The sequence below is a fragment of the Helicoverpa zea genome, chromosome 14 (genome assembly GCF_022581195.2).
Source record: "Helicoverpa zea isolate HzStark_Cry1AcR chromosome 14, ilHelZeax1.1, whole genome shotgun sequence".
In the NCBI taxonomy this organism is placed as follows: domain Eukaryota; kingdom Metazoa; phylum Arthropoda; class Insecta; order Lepidoptera; family Noctuidae; genus Helicoverpa; species Helicoverpa zea.
Genome location: NC_061465.1, coordinates 2193680 through 2209443, shown reverse-complemented (window position 1 = coordinate 2209443; position 15764 = coordinate 2193680). Strand labels below are relative to the sequence as shown.

Here is a 15764-nt window from a genome sequence, read left to right as displayed (position 1 = left end):
GTCAAAGTTTGCGCACTGATAAAAAAAAATCCTGTATCCTTTATTTATAATTGTATGGTTTACATATTTGGAGACAACGTTCATTTATAGTACTTGTTTTACTACCAAATGTAAGGACTTAAGAATTTGCTAAGACATTGTACTAACAGGTGAGAAGGGTTTAACTGGGATGCCGTGCTTAGAAATACGGGATTAATTTCACTATTTGGCTTTTTGGAGGACTTAGTTATGTTGATTTTAATCCTAAGACGCTGTTTTAGTTATAATATGTTTGTTGATGGTTAATTTAATTTCTCTGTTAATGATACAAATTATTGAAGATAATCTCGAATAACTTCGTTTGATATTCCAAGATATTATGTTATATTGGTGATGAAGAATTATTTTGCAAGTGGCAGTCTTGGGTGTGTCAATTTTGCTTAAAAAAATAGTGTCATTGGAATCAGAGAAGGAGATAGTTTTACTTAACTTTATAAAGATAGAACATCATCATAATATACCTAGATAGAACATCAAATCAAAACTTTTTAAAAATAAAGACCCGAGTAGGTACTATACCATGTAGGAGATAAATAACAAGCAACACACTAAGATGGAAAAACTTTGGTGGATCACACACTAACACTTTTCCTGTCACGTAATGCACCTTACGTGCAGCAGCCGTTGTCATGTACGTACATGACAACAGCTGCTGCACGCAAGGTGGTTTATAATCTTACGGGAGTGATTTTGAACAGTGCGATTATCGTCATCCTCCTGCCCTTATTAACAGTTTTTTCTCTAAATAAAAGCTTTACTTCTTTCTTTAGTATAGAGGAAAAAATTGTTTGTTTGTACCCTTAAGACTCCGAACTCCGAAACTACTGAACCGATTTGAAAAATTCTTTCACCGTGGGAAATCTACACGTTTTCTAAGTAATATAGGTTATATTTTATACGTACGGGCAGTAATTCTTACGGGACGCGGGTGAAACTGCGGGAAATTGGGTAATTGGCAATAAAATTAACCATATGTACTTACCATATACCATACACTTAGTTATTACCGACGCGTCGTTCTACTTATCGGGCCATAGTACTTGGTAGTGTGAGACCACCTTCGCTAAGAAGAAAAGACAGTACTGTCTGTAAGCTTAGTGCTCACGGGAGCGTGCGTACAATTCTTTCCTTTCTTTGAAACTCTGACCCCAGCAATAGTCCGGAACACGCGCGTTGCAACAACAGAGTGCTAGCTTGTAGGAAGTGTTTATATGTACCTACCTATGTAGTGCTGTTTATGTGTACTTCGATGTTTTAATGTTCGATATAACAGTGGAGTTTCAAGTACATGTAGTAGTGTTATTTTAATTTGCTACAGTAATTGGAGTTTGAAGTTTTGATTTATCTTCTCAGTATCACTGATCTTGATGATTTTGATCGGGACTCGTATGGTGGTTGGCAGTCTATAGTAAATGAGTGATTAATGATTTTGCAGTTGAAATTAGTCCATAGAACAGTTCAACGACGACTATCAAAGAAGCGACTTTTAAGATATTAAGACCCGGTTACACCATTTACCTATAACCAGCAGAATACTTACCGCCCGTTGGTTAAATCGGCAACTTGACTCCAAATGGTTCAGTTAGCGTTTATATTAAATGGTGCAACTCGCCGTAGTCAAATAATTTATTCATATTTTACCAAATTCCTGACAATCTTAAGCTTGCAAGAACAACTTTGTCTCGTAGGTACATAGTCACTGTTTCGTCTCTCAACTTACACAATTTCCTTCACGTGTTTCTTAAATTAACGGCTAAACTGATGAAGTATGTCTGTACTTTATAAAGTCCTAATTGCTCAAAATTATAATAAAACATAAGAAACTCAGTTCAGAATATTAAATCATGAACTAAGAGTGCAGACTGTAGACTAAACAGTCAACCGACAGCTGTCCCGATGGTTGGGAAAAAAATTGAATAAGTTTTTAGTCGGTCTGATACCGGCCACTTACTTAATCGTTGTTATGTATGTAATCCAAACTTGGTTTCGCCAGTCACATCAGGGCTCACGCTAGGAGGTGAACTTGCCATAGGTCGCCGTTATGAGGACTATACTACCATACATTTTCATACAGATTATGGTCACAAACTGTCGAGCGACTAAAAGTTTCTAGTGTACGGCTACTCTAACACGAGAAGTTCTGTGGAGATAATATTATAAAATTTGAATGCTCGAGTCTGAAGTTAGCAAACTGACTGCGCTTGGCTTTGATAGGGAAAATGACCACTTCGTGAACAATTCATAATTAATAGTACGAGAGCATTTTGCTGGCTAATCACTTTGTGATGGCGGCAATAATGTTGAATAGATTTGTATGTTTGCTGTGAGGGATTTTGAAATTGACAGGCTTTGAGTGTGGCATAGCTTGTCGTATATCAAGAGAATCAAGTTATTAACTATAAGTAGTTCTTCATAGTAATGATATTCATCATTATGTTCGTAAGGTATTAATATTATACTCGTAACATATATTTCCTAGAAAATGCGAGGATAAAATATAAAATTCATTTTAAAGCGTTCTCTTTTCGAGTAGGATTATCGTCTTTAAGAGTTTCGAGAAATACAATACACAATCAAAAATGCATCGAAAGAAAATAAGTTTTTCCTTTGGTTCACTCGTTGCCCCAATTAGATTAAAAACTCATTAATTTGTTAGCCGGTCAGTTTTACTTAAAATTTGGCACCCTCGCTCTATTTATCCTAATTCATGATACCTTTATTAATATTAATGGTCTACCGTACATCAAATTATGCGACAAACATGCGTCAACAATGTCCTACCTACATCCCCACCATTTAGAAACTCAAACTCAACTAAACCAACATTTGGGTACCCTACACTTTCCTATTTATTTATCTAACATAGCTGTTCCTAAACTGAGGTGGGTGGGCCCTAATAATTAGGACAAAGGTTGAGCTTCTCTGTCATACATTCTTTTTAGAGAAGTGTGAAATTGATGTAGGTATATTACAAGATACGCATATCAAATCATACCTATTCAACGTATTCGTTTCAGATTGCAATTACAAGCAAAATTGAGCCCGAAAGTACAAAAATCTTCTCATGAACTTCCTTATCGTAAACTCCAAGAAAATCGTCAATATTTGACGGATATATTTTATAATCTTCTTTTATTGATATCTTATTAAACTTATAGATAGATAAATAATGTGTCAACATACTCGTGACTATGTAAATGTCAATCCACTACGAACGTTTCATTAAAAATTCAAGTCAAAGTCTGCAAATCATGCAAGACATCATATTCCACACCCCTTTTAATTAGAGAACTCCATGTATTAATCTGTGGTTGCTTGGAAAAAGGTGCCTTTTTTTCGTTCTTTTTGTACAATTGCGAGTATGGAAAGAGAGTTCCCTGATTATAGGCACCATTTTTTTCGTATTTTTTGAAACCTATAACATGGGTTCAAAACGAAGCCAAAAATCAATCTCAGTGACGTGCACTTGGAGAGGCCTATGTCCAGCAGTAGACTGCGATAGGCTGATGATGATGATGATGGTGATGGGTTCAAAACGTATCATACTTTTCTGTATCTCAGTTAGTTTTAAATAATGTGAAAATACTGGATATGTGTTAATAATTTTGCTATATAATAACTAGGTCAACTGAACTTAGTGACAAACAAATTAAAATGAAACTTTCAAAAAAGTTGTCCCCAACACGAATACCCAACTATATACGATATGAAGATAAAGTACCGGCGGCCATGATGAGTGTTCACCTTCATTTTATGTTGAAATGACTCCCAACTAATTAAAACAGTGTTGAAGTTTGGCCCTTTGGGGGTAGTAAAAACTTTTCAACATGTCCTCACATGGAATTTTGGGGGCTTTGAAAACAGGCCTCGTAGTGCTTTCCTTCGTCCCTTTTATGTTTTACGTGAACAGATTTCATCGCCTCATTAATCTGACATGTGGAGTTGAGTGCTGATCAAAAGGTACTGTTTTGATTATTAAGTGAATCTCCTAGACTTTGTTTACTATGGTAAAAATATATTTGGGGTGAGAGATAGTAGTCAAAACATGTTTTGACAGTCCCATGGTAAGCTGACTTATGAAAATATAAACTGTGGCACATGTAGTGTACCTAGTAAGTCCAGTGGAGACAGACCATTCCTTAGTTTACTTCTTTCTGCAACAATTCCATGCTATGAAGTGGTTTCAGATTTTGTTTTTATTTAAGAACTACCTTGATTACTTACCATGAGTTGTTCTACCCATTTCGCTCCCTATATTTGTTTTCTTCTCCATTGTAGGATTAAAATATTGAAAGCTTAATCACGCTTGTTGAGGTTGACCAAACCAACGAGCTAATGCATGAAAGTCCCGTATACCCCATAAAATCTTCGGTTGCAAGTTTAAAGGATTTCGGCATCATCTGCTTCCCTTGAGCATGAATAATGCCAGTATCGGATCTCGTTAATCCTATCCCCTCATTTAAATTTCACAATGTGGGTAATAAATAGATGATTAGCTTGGATCTTCGACTCGTGTTATATCTATTGTATGTATATTCAACGGGTTGCATCTGAGCGTTGTTGAAACTGCTGATTTTTAAAGTCTTTTTACTAGTGTAAACTTTGATTTGTACTGTTATATTTTGATGTTGTTCTTTTGTCAAATTGGTATGCTTTATTTCCTTTTTTGGTACCACAATAACTAACAACTGATTATATATGGCTTATTTCTGATATATATTTTTATACCTCAAGAAACGAGTGAACCCGCTGGCGGAAGCTAGTCAAAAATAAACCGCACTATAAACATACTTTACATTAAGAAACATTTCAGTAGCTTTGAGATACCCTCTTTAGAATATCTCCGAAGAAATGATTATTCGTTTTTCATTTTCCACAGCTAAATGTCCCCAAAACATTTCCTTTCCTTCGCCAAGATTTAAAAACAAGCGGTTTGTGCTAGTTTCCACATAGGAAACGAATTATCGAAATAAATTTTGCAATTTTGTCAACCCGCACTTTACCGCCTGATAGGTGTGTATTTGTGTGTATGTATATGTGTGTGTGTATGTATGTGTGTGCATTAGTGTCTGGCAGGTTGTGGCGTAACGACACAACTTTTAACTCGCGTAGACTAATGTCGTCCTTGGCTACTTAGGCACTTAGAAATATATTTGTCAGTTGACTAAGTTAGCACTATATATCCTTTTGCTTGTGTTAATTTTTGAGAAATTTATGTTTTGGGAATATGCTTCTGTTCATATGAGAATATTTTTTATGATAAAGTTTGTTAGTGAATCAGATTTTTTTGTATCAATAAAAGCATTTATTAAACTTTTATTTACAAAAAATGCTATATTGTTTATGTACCTTTGTATGTTTTTTCAGGTAATCGTAGGCACATCGTAAAATGTAATAAAGAAGGTACCGTTTTTACTGTTATTTTCACAGTGGAGATAACAATATTGGTGCATCAAAAGTTATTCGATATCTCAAAGTTTCATGAACCACATACTGAAAGCCAGTCTATCCTAGAACTTAGTTCACTGTAAGCTAATACACAGAGGTAGAGCAAAAGCCACTACGGACTAAGTAATAAGTGATTTCCTATAACATTGAATAAGTATTACATTATAATGATCACGCTAGCATATCTTTAGTTAGAAAGGTACATAAAGGGCTTAAGAAAGAATATGGTGGGTTTCAGTAAAGTCTGATACTCCCTTACGCTGCACCTATCGAATGGATTCAACCAAAAAAAATTAGGCTTCAATTTTGTCGGTCATGTGAAAGATCTCCTAATTGTACTTCTACGCAAAATGCTAACCGTTCACACAACCAAAACCATTTGAAATAAAATTGGTATATAGTCCAGATATCCTCTGAAATGTCGTAGGGTACTATGTTTGTTACTCGAGCGCAGGAAACAGGCAGTAATAAATAAGGATACCTGAGACTGAGTAGCAGAACTAGCTAGTAGTGTGTAGTATCAAAATTCTTGTATCAAGTCTTACCGATGTATTCTCCTTACAGCTTTATTTTCCCAGTCTGAACAATTTCTAAGTTTATATCGAAAATAGAGAAATGTGTCAAAAGACTCCTTCTTACAAATACACGTGACTCGTAGTCTCATTCATACATTTTCCTCATTTACGAAATCAACTCTGATTACATGTTAATTTCCTTAATGCCCATTTCTACGAATATTTCCCGTTTATTCGATTTCCTGGTACTTACGCTGATTATGTGCATACTTACTGAAATCTGATTATATACTTACGTTTTTCACTGCAGAAAAGTTTTTGCAGATCATACCTAGTTGTGGAAGTTTATTATCTCTTATTAAAATTCAGCTTTTGCCACACCATTTCGCTCACTTATTGAAGATACAAATTCGATTGCTCGAATGAAAAGTGGTCTATGTACGTGTTTTGGGTAGCATCTATCGTTATACCTCACCTCAAAGGTTCAGTCATTTTAGCATGAAAGCGCAAGGAACGAACTCAAGATACACAATTAATTAGTAAGGATATTCTTCCCCACACCATACTTGATGAACATATTTAGCTATCTACCTTTTGCCAGGTCTCCCCAGAGAAATGAGATTTTGTTTCACCCGAGTATGAGAGTGACTATGAGATGGCATTTGTGTCTGCTGTCAAGCCTTCACTTTGGTAAGACAGAACTAAGGACTTACTTTAAGTAGGTAAAGGGAACTGAAAGAAAAAAAACGAGGACTTTTCCAACATCAACCTTTAATGAAATTATAAATGATTGATTAATAAATTACTTTACAAAGAATTATTTACATTTAATAACCTAGTGTAACTTATGAATATGAAAATATAATACATACGAAAGGTGTATTTTTAATGTAAAGATTGATTGATGAATTCATTGAAAATATTATTTTAATTACGTTTGTGTAATGTGCTTACTTTACCACATAGTATTAATAATACAGAGAGATCAATAAAATAATTTTACAAGATTAAAACGAGTAAAATTTCCAATTTCAGGTACCTACAATTTGCTCATTCTTAACTGACTTCCTTTTGAGCATAATTTACATACAATATTGTTATTTAATTTAAACAGTCTTGTACACGAGTGCACTAAACACAACTTAAATCATGTTTTCGTCAAATTAAATAAATTAATATTTTTTTTATTCGTTTCGTAGATACATAACACTTATTAGAGTTTTTAGTCGTAAGGGATAAGTTGTCCACATGGGTTCATAAAAAAACCTTTGTATCCATTTTCCTGATAACCACTGAAAAAATGGCTCATGCCCATTTTCACCAACAAATACTCGTACCTAAATTAAGAGCATTTACGGAACACTTAATAAGAATTTCGTTTTCACCAAAGTTTAGGTTTTGTTTTCGCCGAGTCCAACTCGGCTGGGCAGCGTTCGGGAAACTACGCAATGTCTTTTCGTCCGACATACCTCAGTGCCTCAAGACGAAAATCTTCAACCAATGTGTGTTACCAGTGATGACTTACGGCACCGAAACGTGGTCTCTCACTATCGGCCTCATCTCCAAGCTCAAAGTCGCTCAACGAGCTATGGAGAGGGCTATGCTCGGTGTTTCTCTACGTGATCGAATCCGAAACGAGGAGATCCGTAGACGAACCAAAGTCACCGATATAGCCCACCAGATTAGCAAGTTGAAGTGGCAATGGGCAGGCCATATTGCTTGCAGAGCAGATGACAGATGGGGCCGAAAAGTGCTGGAGTGGAGACCACGGACTAGCAAGCGCAGCGTAGGACGTCCACCAACGAGGTGGACAGACGACCTTATAAAGGTCGCCGGAAGACGCTGGATGCAGGTCGCTTCCAACAGGTATCTGTGGAGATCAAAGGGGGAGGCCTATGTTCAGCAGTGGACGTCCTATGGCTGAGATGATGAAAGTTTAGGTATCCCTTATCTATAGTTATTTATGTCAAAATTGGGAGAGCCCTTATTCTAAGTGGCACTAAGATTAAGAGATTGTTGGTGAAAATGGGCATCAATCTTCTAAAGACACCTCATCATCCTACGAGCGTTTTTCCCAACTGTGTTGGGGTCGGCTTCCAGTCTAACCGGATTCAGTTGAGTACCAGTGCTTTACAAGAAGCTACTGCCTATCTGAACTCCTCAACCCAGTTACCCGGGCAACCCAATACCCCTTGGTTAGACTGTTCTAAAGACACTTGTAATGTTATAAACTATTCCCCATTACGCCTTTTCCCAATACAATTTCCTTGTAATAAACTGTATCGTAGTTCTTGAAATCGGTTATTTTTCACTTACTCGATACTATTCGTATCCGATTGGCGACGTTCCAAAGAACTGTGACTGTTTCAATGAACGATATTTAGTGCTTTTATCTGTTTTTATTTTTTATTTTGGAAGAATAATTTATTGGCTTTCTTTGCGTTTTATAAATCTCAACGCGAGTAACTTAAAGTAGGCTAAAGTTTAAATAAGAGGAATACTTGAAGAAGCTTTTAGTAAAACAGTATAAAATGAAATAAAAATAGTTTTTCGCAGCTTTTTGTAGTAAACTGTTTTCCTATTTCCGTTCTTATTTTAAATATTGGTGTATGTCTAAATTAGGTTTTCCTTATAAGAGATACAAAGTCAAAAAAACATAATACAAAAGCGTCACAAAATCACCATTTTGATGACGATATAAAACAAAGCTCTACAATTCGTATCAGATACGTAATAGTCAGAATAGACCTCACAATCCAATAGATCCATTATCGAATAAGGACGCGGCTAATCACTTCGAGCAAAACGTACAATGCAATAAGGTTAATTGCCGGAGAAATTCTACTGAGACCTATGTGTTAGTAGAGCATACAGGTCCTAGGCAAACTGTTAATATCATTGAAGGAATTAACTGATTAATTTGCAATGTAGAACTGTATTTTCTTGGTATCATGCCTTTTTACAGGCACATAGAGAGTGAGACTTTTTTTTTGACTTTAGATGCTGAAAACCTGCTACCAGGGTTGTTCGAAAGAGTTACCGCGGCCCTGGTAGTTAAGAGGCCTACGAAGGAACATGATGGGTTTTAGTCAGTAAGAGTCTGACAGTAACCCGCAGCGTGAGGGGTCATAAATTTGATGATTTCCCATAAAAAAAGTTGTTGAAAACCTAACGAAAACATTTATAACACATATAGGTAGGTAATTGCATATTGAAAGTTAACACTTTAAGTAACATATAAACAAAATTTCACATAGATTAAAATGTTAATCCCAAACAAACAAAATCTAAATTGTATTTCCATACCATAGCAACATTATTTATTTCTACCACCAAGTACATCTATGACAAAACAGCAATGAATTTCTAACACAAAACCAACATTTACAAAGTAAATAAATAAACATTATTATTATATATGTGGTAAAATTAGCACACAAAGCATTAATTTACCTCTAAACATTCTGATTGAAACATTAGCATTTAGGGATGTTTGTTCTATTAACAAAATATATCTAATATTAACACAACCTCAGAGCTGTTTGTTTGTAGTGATTTAATTAATGCCATGTTTGCGGTCACTGGTGGGTTTGTTTGCCCTACAAATGCTTCAAACAAAATTGTATTTAATTAAGGAAATCAAGTTTTTTTAGAAGCATTTATATGTTCACTAAATGTAAAGTCTACCGCCTGAGGACTCAAAAGCCAATATGTTTTTGTTCAAGAAACAGTGGTTCAACTTAGATAGCTCCTAGAAAATGTTTAGTAGCGTATTTCATATAGTGAGTGGATCAAAAATCCTTTCAATATCCGCGTTCCTGTAAGCCAACTAGACCGTGAAGGTTAAAGAAATCATTTTCCATATTTCTATGGTTTATGCATGCGTCGTTCTCTGTATGAAGAATAGAACTACTGAGCTGTGATGATAATTTACATTTTTATTATCCACGTATTCACTCACCATGTAAATACGCCAACTAAAGCATGAACATATCCCAGATAATTTTGTAAAGGTAAGTACAGACTATATTCTTACAATATTTCAACCGTCTCGTCCGTAGTAAATTAATTTATGACAATGATATTGGCAAAAGACATTTTATATTATTTTTACATAATAGTTACATTCAAATTCACATTTCCCCTTAATGTTTATAACTCTCAATATTTACAGACTTCATTTTAATATATCAAATATGTACATAAAGTTCCTCAATAGATTCGCAACAATATAAATGAAATTCCATGACGAGAAAAATTCAAGTTTTCTTTTAGAAAAGTATCCTACGATAAAATTTATTATTCCAAGACAATGTCTATCATAATTATACTTATACTTTATATCACATTTTTTACATTGAATTAAATTACTATTTACAATTTCATAAGGTCTTTTAAAAAGAAAAAGCAAAAGATATTTCACATAATTATGCTTATTATCGTTGAGGATATTTATTTACATTCCAACGTACATGCATTAACATACATGCTCATATTATAATCGAATACAAAGCAAAAACATGACTTTCATATTACTGTTAATGGGTATAAAGTAAATAAGTGCTTTTGCGTTCACTATTTACAGTAGCGTGGTCCATATTAAAATGATAAACGCTGACAGAAGAGATTTAATGCTCGCCTCGATCGACATCGTCTTTGAAGATTGGATTAAGTTTCTATAATCCTTCGCCTCGTTCTGCGACGGGTAGGTGTACGTCCTGTCCGTCACACTCTTGACGTCCTGAGGGCAAGGCAGCGACTCCACCGGGATCTGCAGTAATGTCCTCTCGTTTTCGCCCTTAACCGTTTTCGGTTCATCAACGTAAGCGTCGTCTGTTTCGTCTTGGAAAAAATCATCCGGATTATCCGAATAATCTCTTATTTGACTTTTGTCATCGCTATCGTACAAATTGTTTGATCCGATAACGCTCCTTTCGAAATAAGTAAAGTGTGAATTTAACGAAGGCTCCGCGTTGAATTTGCAAATGAAATTTTCGAGAGACGTTCGCACTTTGACGCTTTTGGCCTCGTGACGAAGCTTATGCATCCATGCGAGATGACAGTCGCATGGGAATTCGTTCCCTGTAACAATTGACGCGTTAATTAATTCTCTAATTGGAGTAATAATGACTTCTGAGCGCTGTCTATTGAAACTAATTGATTTCTATTCGATTGTTATACTTTGGTAATATGATAATTATTTTCACGTAACCCGTGTTAATCCTGTAATGAATCTTATGAAGTTATTGCAAGTTATGAAGCTCTTATTTTGTTGGTTACGATTTTGATTCATATTATTTATGCGCATTATAATGGCTAAAGTGGCACTCTCTCAAATATACTTTCAGTAGGTACAGAATACATAAAAGCCAAAGTGAGATAAGTTCTCTCTGAATTTTTAACTCAAATACGTTCCGAAAATAAATATATAAGAAAGTAGGCATAACTTCTAAAAGAACAATGATATTAAGACCTTGTTGTGTACGTACCTTCTAAGTAGATGTAGCTGTTTTGGTTCTTCATGTTGTCATAGATGGGGTGGAGGTTTTCAAACGTGAACCTCTTTAATTTATTATGTCTTAGGTCTAGAGCAGCCAGTCCCCTAACCCCTTCGAATAGACTGCTGGCCAGAGTTACAAGTTTGTTATGACTTAAACTCAACTTCCTTAATTGCGATAATCCATCAAACGTCCTTTGAGCCAGAACATAAATTTCATTATAGTCTAATAACAATGTCTGGAGATTCCACAGTTCAGTAAATGTAAACGAATTAAGTTTGGATAATTTGTTTCTTCTTAAATCTAAACGCTTTAGATTTGCGAGACCGTAAAAGCACTCCTTCTTCAGATCGCTTATATTATTTCTATCGAGTTCTAAGTCAATTAGGTTGACAAGATGTTTGAACGCTCCATCGTGAATGACGGTAATATTATTACTAGTAAGATACAATTTCTGGAGTGCTGGTAGTTGGTAAAACACCTCGCTCTCTAGATCAATTATTCTGTTCTCATCTAAAGTGAGTACAGTTAAATTTGGCAAGTTGTAGAATGAATGTTTGCCAAGATAAACTATCTGATTTTTAGTGAGCGTCATTTCTTGTACTGACGTCACGTTTACAAATGTGTAGCTTTCTATTTTGTGGATTGAGCTGTATTTTATGCTGAACTGTTTGACTTTTCTCAAGTATCTTAGAACTTTGGAGGGTACAAAGTCTAGACCGCCATCTGCTCTGACGTTGAAAGCTAAGGTTTCTATGTTGGACTGTGAAGTGAAGCTTGTCCATAGTGGGTCTGTCCGTTCTATTCCTCCGTTGAACACCCAGCATTCTGTCTTCACTGCTTCGTTGATCTCTTGGCTGAACTCACAGTAGCAGTGGACTTTGGAGTCTCTGTCACTAATGTCGCATATATTGATGGTTGCTGGTATTATTTTCTCTTTCTGTTTTCTCCTGTTGGCATCTAGAGCTTCTATTGCGAAGAGCAACAGTAGCAAGGTAGCGGGTATCTTCGGAGCCCGCATACCTCCTACCTGAAACAAAGACAAAGAGAATTAAGCAATTTAATTTTGCCTTTTTACATCAAACACTGAAGACTCAAAGTCTCTATGTTGTATTTTTGCGCAGAATTTTTTTCGTGGAATTTCACTGTGTTTGAGATATTAAGGTCAATACAAATATTAATATTTGATTGGTAGAATATTTTGTAATTTGCCTGTACATGCGAAAGGAATTTAATAGATAGAGAACAAGGCTCTGGTGATAATATTTATAATGAAATAACTAACTACGCCTGTAGCTAACTTTTGTCTTTCGACATTTTTATATGTGACATGTTTTTTATTTAATCTTCCTTAAAATACTTGGAACTATGCTTGGATTATATAGCGATTTATTGATGATGAACTCATACTTTTTGACAAACTATGTATTAATAATGAATTGATGTATTATCAATCTGCGGCTTCTGTTCAGTTCCTTCAAATCTTACAAGGTTATTCGTAAAGGTATTTAAAATGGTTCTTCATTAATATCACCACATCATGACTCCATTATTATGCCCAGATAGCACTTAAGATTTATATTTGAACATAATTTTAGCATAAAACATAAAAATATTCCTCCGTCCCATCCCACGTAATAAGGCATAAAAATATCAACTAATAAAAGTAAGTAGCTTCTAAAACGTAATCTCAGTATTAAATTGGTAAGCGAACCTCACAAATGAGTAAGCAGCTTAACTGTTGATGTTTTAAAAAATAAAAAGAAAACCAACATTTGGAGTTTCCAATTACAAATGCCGGGACTTAAACTGCGATTAAGAAAAATACGCAACGAATGAATCAAAGGCATTTTAATTAAATTATTTTATAATTATGACCGGAGTTTTTATTTTGCTTTGCCTTGAATTCTGACAGGGATGAAAAAATGTTGCGTTATTAATTACGGTATCTGAAGTCCATTATATCGAAATTGCAGCGGCACTTACTTTAAAATGAGGAAATAATTAATTGATGGCACTGACGACACTGTCAAAATAGACGCGGATGATGAAATAAATGAGTCAACAATCAAGTCGATATTGCATTTAATTTACTCAGGACAATTAGCATTATAATAATTTAACATTTATTTCAGGCAACGGCCTTAGTGTTAGTAACAATTGACATAAAAACTAGTGTTAGTAGGTATTATATCTGAAGGTTATTCTAAATTAATTTATGAAAAATAATGCGAATAATCAGTCCTTACATAACTACTTTCTAAAATGTTACAGCCTTTTTATCGTCCCAATGCTGGGCTGTGGCCTCCTCTCACACGGAGAAGGATTGAGCATTAATCACCACGCTTGTTCAATGAGGGTTGGTGATTTTAGACTTTAAGTATAGGTAGTGCAGGTTTCCTCAAGATGTATTCCTTCACCTTTTTTATCAGCCATTGGCTACTACTTTATAAGTTATTTTTTTTAAAGCGGGATTTAATATAAGAAACTATCATACATTAATTACTAAGTTATTACGTAGTTTTTTTATTAACATAAAAACTATTCACCAAAAACTTCTATTGTTGATTGCAGGTCAGTCCAAAATACACCCAAAAAAATTGAAAGCGCAGACAAATGTTACCGTTCCCATTTAACGTGTTACCAATGCACTTTTTTTGAATAAGTTATCACTTCAATTTACAACTACAAACAAGTGCAGTTAGTGACAGGGTGAAACACTGAAACCTATATTTTGTTTTTATTTATCATAACGGTTGGATATAAAATAGAATGCCAATAGCGGACAGCAATTTTTTATCGAGTATTGGTATTTCTTAATCGAGGGTCTGAATAATGGTTCTGCTATCGATTTGTGCGTTTATACGTTTAAAAGTTATTTCGCTATGTTTAAGGTGGTCTGTAAAGCCGAGGCTTCGGGATTCTGTCGGGGCTGTGGGATTGTTTGTGAGAATTACCGCTGCCATACACAAGGGGCTTAAGGAGGAACATGGTGGGTTTTAGTCAGGAAGAGTCTGACACTCCCTCCCGCTGCACCCACAGCGGGAGTGGTCATTTGATGATTTCATATAAAAAAATATACTGTCAAGGTTCAAGGTAAGGTTTCAAGGCAGTTTTTAAATCAGACCCAAATGCTATTGAGGCAATCTAATTGGGTAAAGTCAAGACAGATGATATTCAAACCCCAATATTATCACAGCTCAATCAATCTCCCTAAATCTCAAATAAGCCGTAATTACAATACTCGAATAATGACAATAACAGTCTATTCATTTATAGATTCACCTTTGGGACTAACTAGCAAGCGTTGCAAAATACAGAATAATGATCTAAAACTATTGTGAATTCCCCAAATCGGCTTTAAACTGAAACCTCAGTATATTTTGATTACTGCGTCGTTCGTATGACATCCAGACGCGCATTAAAAGTACAGACTTTGTTAATTAACGCGGTTTTGCAAAGTTTAATTTATAACGTAGAATTTAATTTTTTTGTTGGAGTTTTTTGAGTAACGGCTTAGAGAGTAAGTTTAGTTTTTTTTTTTGCAGTAACAAAAACAGCAGCTGGGTTATCCCAACACATTGATAGTAGCTTTATCTTCGCTTTGGAGGAAAGAGATTCATATATGCTCCGTTTCTTTTATCTGACACTTCTAACCAAGCAATGATTATTATTTACTTGTCAAAATAAGTGTGCCGATTAAAACTGTCAGAAGTCTTGTTAACTAGGTATAGAATTCTGCAAATGCCATTTAGATATTGCAGTCAACGTGGATATCCAGGGAACGTGACTGTCACTAACGAAAATGCCAAGCTTTAATACATACTTAAAAGAGATCATTAAAACTCCAAATATTTTTGATATAAACTATCTGATATAAACTATCAATAATATTTGGAGTTTACAACTTACGTAAGTTAGATCCATTTTGATACAGCTCTGTCTGCTTCAGAATTACTTTTACTGTTCACGTTAAAGTTAATTAAGATTTTTTTAGTGTTTTCTGCATGAAGATCTAGCTGAAGCGTTTATGCCTGTTTTTAAACATTTATGAACTGTATTTGGGAACTTTTGGCCATCACCATCATCATTTCAGTCATCATAGGATACTCCTGAATACAGAACAAGGATTGACTGGAAGTGACCTGCGTCTTGTAACCCTTTTCAGACTGTGCACATTGGTGGCCGCCCAGCTACAGACACTGCGATTACCATTTGGAACCAGTAGGGCTAACAACCAGTCCTTACAACGGGTATTGGGTTG

The 15764-nt window shown here is 35.0% G+C and overlaps 1 protein-coding gene across 1 annotated transcript; it reads right to left on the bottom strand.

The window, feature by feature from the left end:
* Positions 1-10227: 10227 nt before the first annotated feature.
* LOC124636519 (connectin-like) lies at positions 10228-12521 on the bottom strand. The gene is made up of 2 exons (XM_047172638.1): positions 11492-12521; positions 10228-11084 (listed from the first exon to the last, which is right to left on the bottom strand). The coding sequence occupies exons 1-2, from the start codon at positions 12519-12521 to the stop codon at positions 10582-10584; spliced, it is 1533 nt and encodes a 510-aa protein (XP_047028594.1). The 3' UTR covers positions 10228-10581.
* Positions 12522-15764: the final 3243 nt, after the last annotated feature.

Coding starts and splice junctions, on each gene's coding strand:
- LOC124636519 (XM_047172638.1), bottom strand. CDS start 12,521: ATGCGGGCTCCGAAGATACCCGCTACCTTGCTACTGTTGCTCTTCGCA. Junction 11,085..11,491: donor CAGCTACATCTACTTAGAAG/GTACGTACACAA, acceptor CAATTGTTACAG/GGAACGAATTCCCATGCGAC.